The sequence below is a fragment of the Octopus sinensis genome, linkage group LG11, assembly GCF_006345805.1.
Source record: "Octopus sinensis linkage group LG11, ASM634580v1, whole genome shotgun sequence".
NCBI lineage: Eukaryota > Metazoa > Mollusca > Cephalopoda > Octopoda > Octopodidae > Octopus > Octopus sinensis.
In genome coordinates, this window is record NC_043007.1 from 63,146,445 (window position 1) to 63,152,922 (window position 6,478).

The 6,478-nt window shown below is 40.2% G+C and overlaps 1 protein-coding gene across 2 annotated transcripts in view; it reads right to left on the bottom strand.

Moving 5' to 3' along the window:
* LOC115217520 (egl nine homolog 1-like) overlaps positions 1–5,743 on the bottom strand; it is a 47,375-nt gene extending 41,632 nt beyond the window's left edge. Inside the window, exon 1 of one of the 2 annotated variants that reach the window (XM_036507581.1) lies at positions 4,725–5,743. In XM_036507581.1, the coding sequence (XP_036363474.1) occupies positions 4,725–5,615 (891 nt within the window). In that variant the 5' untranslated portion in view covers positions 5,616–5,743. The remainder of the gene's footprint in view (positions 1–4,724) is intronic. The other variant, XM_029787243.2, reaches the window with a different exon arrangement.
* Between the last annotated feature and the right edge of the window lie 735 nt (positions 5,744–6,478).

Below are 6,478 nucleotides of genomic sequence, written 5' to 3' on the forward strand. Positions count from 1 at the left end.
ATATCTGACCATATTGGTCTAAGACATTTTTCCTCTATTCTATCGATTTTTTTCTTTTCCACATAATAGGTCTTATATATGATTCATTTTTTTCTACTTCTTCCAATGTTTCTTTGGGAGGGAACGCTTGTATTTCTGTCCCCTCCCTCTTTAACATTGCCATGAATTGTTCCAAGTTTTTCTTGCCTGTATTTACTGTTATTTCCTTCTTACCAGCTGCCGCCGTGAAGTTCAGCAGTTTTGGCGACACCGCCGGTGAGACTTCACCTGTCAAAACAGGCATATTCAAAATTACTGGTGAGTCTTCTGGTAACGCCATAGTTTTGTTTTGTCAAACACAAGGCTAAACGCCAAACACACAAACTAAATTTGGACTTACGTCCCACAGAAATGGCTCAAAGCCACACAGTTCAGCAATAATTTCCTCACAGGGGCTAACTGACAACAAGTCACTTCAGCAAAGCAATAAACAGTTCTTCAACAAAATTGCAAAACCACAGCAACTCACCGTAACAATGTACAATCCCACAGGAAGCACTGGAAAACTGTTCACACAACAAGAGACTAAGAAAATGTCAGCCACTCGAAAAAATTAAGACATTGTGCTTACCAACCTTTATAGTTATCTAATATTATCTAATTAGCATATAATCAGAAGACTATGGTAATGGTATGTGCTAAGTTCAACCCAGACTAACCCATTATTGCACTTTTAATTTTATTCCCATGTTTTTATGACATTAGTTATTTAAGTTCAAATCATACCTATTACACTATTGCAAGTATTGTTAACACTAGCAATCTCAAAATAAAGCAGTGTATTTTATACACACACACACACATACATATATATATATATTGGAATTTATGAAAAAAAACAAAAAAAGACGACAATGGGTGTGTAAACAACAAACAGATGTATTAGTTTAATGCTCAGGATGTGAGGAAGTCTTTTACATTTCGAGCCTATGCCCTTCAATAGAAAGGAACACAGAAATAAACAGAGGGAGAAAATAAAAAAGGTTTAGTGGCTAGTGATCAGTCGTGGCGAATGCCAGACAGAGGTAGTCAGACAGTAGAGCTGGGAAGAAGGGGAGATAAGAAAAGTAGTGGTGATCCCAAAACGAAGGTGCGCATGCGTGAGAGCATGTATGTGCATGTGGATAGGAGCTGGTGACCTTGATGTGTGCGTGTATGTATATGTAGGTGTGTGGATGATGGTGTGGGTACTGGGAAGCGGTCAGTGCTAGTGTGTGCAGGGTGGTGTGATGTGGTGTGGTGGTGTAGTGTTGGGGTGTGGAGGATGCTAGTCTGGGGTGTGGGTGGGTGTAGGGTATGTGGGAGTGGGTGTGAGGGTGGGTGGGGTATGTGGGAGTGGAATGTGTAGGATGAGGTGGGAGTGGGATGGGATGGGAAGTGTTCTGCGAACCGGTCAACCAAGCAGCGTCCCATTTGACCAATGTACAGAGAAAGCAGGAGATGCAGTAGATGACATTGCTAGAAGTGTAGGTAAAGGCATCAGTGATATGATAGGATCAATGATGGGTGCCGGTGAGGATGGTGGTATTGGAGACGTAAGAGCAAGTGCGGCAGCGTGAGCAGGAGCAGGGGAACGAGCCAGGCTGGGAGGTTGGATTAGGGAAGAAACTGTGGACCAGGAAGTCATGTAGGTTGTGGGCTCATTTGAAGGAAGGGAGGGGTCAGTTAGGGAAGATGTGCGAAGTGAAGGAGTCAGACAGAAGTTGCCGGAAGGCTCAGAGAATGGTACATTGGAGAGGTAGGGTGGAGGGATGATAGGTGAGGGGAAACAGGAGATGGCGTGGCAAGTGAGGGGGAGATAGAGCAGACGCACAGTCCACAGAACGTGTTCTGGCAAGGGTGGTGTGGATAGTGGTGAGGGGATATCCACGTAGGATTAAGTGGCGAATCATGAGTTGAGACTGAGCCTCAAAGTCATGGTTGCTACTGCAGAGCCTGTACAAATGGAGGAATTGGGAATAGGGGATGGAGAGCTTGGTGTGTTTAGAGTGGGAAGAGCACTGTGTGTTTGTAGTGGATGGAGGTGGTGAGAATGGACTGATGAAAAAGACCATCTCTTGTGAAGAAAGTACCCCCCCCCCCCAGCATAGACTAGTTATTAGTGACTTTAGACTCAAGGCCAGAAGGATGCCAAAAAGCAGACCAATCTGGAAAAGAAAGACTTGGAAGCTTAAGAACCCTTCACATGGTCAGAGATTTAGGGATATCCTTACTGAAAAATTTGATGATAGGGAGGAGCTACAGTCCTGTGACATAGAAGGCAGCTGTGAATTCCTGCGAGACAGCTTGCTGAGCACCACAGACCAAATCTGTGGCTGGTGCAAAGTCCCTTCCAGACCTAAGGTAACAAGGTAGTGGAACAATACTTGAGACAGGGCCATTAGAGCAAAGAACCAGGCTTGGAATGCCTGGAAGAGTTGGGGTAGCAAGAGAATGTATCATATAGCCAAAAGGGAAGCTAGGAGACAGGTATATAAAGCCAAGGGAGTAGGAGAAAAGAAGTTTGCCAATGTTCAGCAATGTTAGGACCAAAGAACTGAAGTATTTCAGATTGCAAGACAGTGTGTGAGAGAAAACCATGATGTCATAGGAGAGAAATGTGTCCGCATGGATGGTGCCCTTGTGCTTAATGATTCTGCAAAGAAAGAGGTTTGGAGATGCCATTATGAAAGACTGCTGAATGTGGAGAATGAATGGGAGGAGGAGAGTCTGCCAAAGATTGACCCAATTGAGGGACCATCTACCTGAATCAACAGTACCCTAGTAGATAAAGCAATTAAGGATATGAAGACAGGGAAAGTACCTAGCCCATCAGGAATCACCGCTGAGATGCTTAAAATATCGGGCAGTGTGGGTTATGGTCTTGTCACCCGCATTGTAAATCAGGTAGTTTATGAAAGAGTGGTGTAGCAGCACCCAATGACTGGTGTAGCAGCACCAGAGTCAACTGCTACAAAGGTAAAGGTGATGCTTTAGATAGAAATAACTAAAGTGGTATCAAATTAATGGATCAGGTGATCCATGAAAGTTACAAAGAGGGTCATAGTCCAACTAATTAGGACAACTAGATGAGATCGCAGCCATGGCTGATGCCAGTGTGCATGCCTGGCCTATTTAAGAGTACCCTTGATGCATCAGGCGATATGATATGCTTGAGAAGACCTGTTGAGTCAAGTAAAACCAAAATCGTAGCAGTTGCCAGTGTCCCCTGACTAGTTCCTGTACCGGTGGCACATAAAAAGTACCATCCAAACATGGTTGATGCCATGTCTGCCTGACTGGTTCCCATGCCAGTGGCACATAAAAAGCACCATCTGTACATGGCCGATGCCAGTACCCCTGACTAGCTCCTGTGCTGGTGGCACGTAAAATGCACCATCTGAACGTGGTTGATGCCAGTACCCCTTGACTGGCTTCCATGCCAGTGATACGTAAAAAGCACTACCCAAACGTGATCGATGCCAGGTCTGCCTGACTGGCCCCTATGACGGTGGCACATAAAAAGCACTATCCGAACATGATCGATGCCAGACCCACCTGACTGGCTCCTGTGCCAATGGTACATAAAAAACACCCACTACACTCTCGGAGTGGTTGGCGTTAGGAAGGCCATCCAACTGTAGAAACATTGCCAGATCAGATTGGAGCCTGGTGTAGCTGCTTGCCCTACAGACCTCAGTCAAACCGTCCAATCCATGCCAGCATGGAAAACGGACGTTAAACGATGATGATGACATATATATATGCACATACATTAACCCATATATATACATATATACATATATGCATATATATGCATACATACATATACACACACATGTACATACATACATAAACACACACATATATATAAATACATACACACACATACACAATCATTCAGTAAAAACATAAATACTCATATATTTCTTAATTGACATCAGAGTAAATGAAATCTATCAATCCTCTGAACTTGATACTAAAAGTGAAACTTTTACGCAGTAGATATTTATTCCCTTACACTTCAAAACATGAGGACTAACTAAATTGGTAGTGCGTGAGCATTTGTCTCTGTGACCTGGTTGGCATAACTCTTCTGAGTAGCATTTTCTCTTTAACAGCCAGCAAAAAGTTAACAACCGGTTCTCGTTTAAAATATAATTAAGCCAGTCTCTTAGGCCGGAGCTCATCCCGGTTTCCGTAAAGTAAGCGACTAAGAATACAAGGTAGTCCCTTGAACGGGATGTCAGTCTGTAGAGATTCGCTGGTACTTTCAGCTGCGTGAAGTGAAGCTCCGTGATTATGAAGTTGGGGGATAGGCACACTTGTGTAGGTATGCATGCAGCATATATATATATATATATATATATATATATATATGTACGTAATAAGGCAGGCCTACACAAGTGTGCCTCCCGATCTTGTTCCTTCGTAACTTTCAGAAAAATGTATATTTTTAAATGAAATTTTCTCCAAATACGTGTGTGTGCGCGCGCGCGTGCATGTGTGTGTGCAATAACTTAAAATTTGAAAAGACTATCGCTATGCAACATGTTGAGTTTGAAACCAGTGACATATATAATGATGTCTGTTGGATGGCACAAACAACAGATTAGCAATAATACGTTGAAAATATAAGAAAAAATGAACAATTCTCTTTAGGCAGTTGAGAAATAAGAAGCTTGAATAATGAAAACAGTACTTACTTTTGTTCTTCCCTTGATTGTATATCGATCTAATTGTCCTTTACATGTGAGAATGAGAGAATCTGTGCGGTCGAGAAGGCCTTTAATATTTTTACAACCACTTTCACTACCGTCAACCCACATGATCATATCACCGCGTACTTTCGTTTCTTCATTTGAAATGACTTTGTTATTTACTAATAAACCTTGTGTGAAATTACCGGAATCGTAAAGAGCTTTAGCTTCATTTAAAATAAGTTCTGCTTCTTTACCCCCAACGAAATTATCGACTAGACAAATACCATATTTCTTCATAGAGTCAATAACATAGTTCACGAGTTCTGTATTTAACGTCATTTTATGATGTGTCTGTTCAGATTGAGTGTGGACAATAGTCTGATCAGTTTTGGCACTGGTAGAATTGGGTTTTAATGATTGTACTTCCCTGCTTGTATTTTCTTGCATTGAAACATTCTTGTTATTCGCAGACGATTTCGAATTATTTTGAATTGCAACACCGGTAGATACTTCGGTCTTTTCTACGCTACTTAAATTTGTTGTTGATTTTACTTTCGATGAAATACATTCCTCGGTTGCACCACAAGGATCCAAGTGATTTGTTTTTGATTTAGGTTTTCTCTTGTTAGTTTTTTTGCAAACTTCTTTGTTTTTTTTCTGTTGATTGAAAGACTCTGGTTCAGACGACGACGATAGAATTGAAGATGAAGAAATAGATGCTGACGAATTCAAGTCAGATCTTTGAGAACGTTGTTTACTTTTACACGATTTTTTATGAACCTTCCAGTCAGATTTCTGATGATCTTGACTACAATACCATGCATTCCTACACCCCCCACACAAAGAAAGATTTTCGAATGTTCCACATAGTTGACAAATTTTAGTTGTTGACATTTTTAATGTGGAGCTGAGCTAACTTATTAAACAAGCCACAGTTGCGTATAAATGCTTATTCCCATATACGAACTATATCTTACTGCTATATCTAACATTCAACATATTTTTGCTTTCGATTAAATATTTTACTTATAAGAACAATACGATAATTCGATATTTCTATTTTAAAGTTCTCTGATTCAATATAACGGTGGAAAAATGTTGTACTTTATTGTTTTGTTTTGCTACCTGACAATTCTTTTTCTTGTTATGTCGGTACTGTATTTGACCTCCCTGCTAAACAGGCTTGTCTTTTTTTTTTTTTGTTCTTAAAATTTAGTTATTATATAAACTGCCTGAGATTGATTGAAATCTAGTAAATTTTTGTTTGTTAACTCTAAAGCATTTTAATTTCAATTTAGATTCACTTAGCATCAAAGAACATGTCAATAAACTTTAGTTGCTATCTTAAAGAATTACGTACCAATAATTGTTTCATGTCTCAAAACAGAAAACCCTTGTTTCTTGAATTAGTTCTTCAGTTTTTGTTGTTCTGGTTTAGCAACCCTGAGTGAGTTGAATTATAAACATGAATATTCCAACCATGACCATCCCGAGTTTTCCCTCCTTTCGGATAAGGCAGTTGGAAGACTGCATTATCCGAACTATCATTCCGTTTAAAAACAAAACATTGGGAGTGTAATTTGAGATTTGGCTGCTATTTCTAGCTGGTCGATTGTCTAGATAAAGGCTCTCTCGATGCGTGAATTCCCTATTTATCAATACAAATCTAATAAACTATAATCTGAATATTACAATGGGAGCAATCTTCTCTGGATAAAAATTTTGTTTATCGAGAAAAGAAAAAAACAATTTACAAA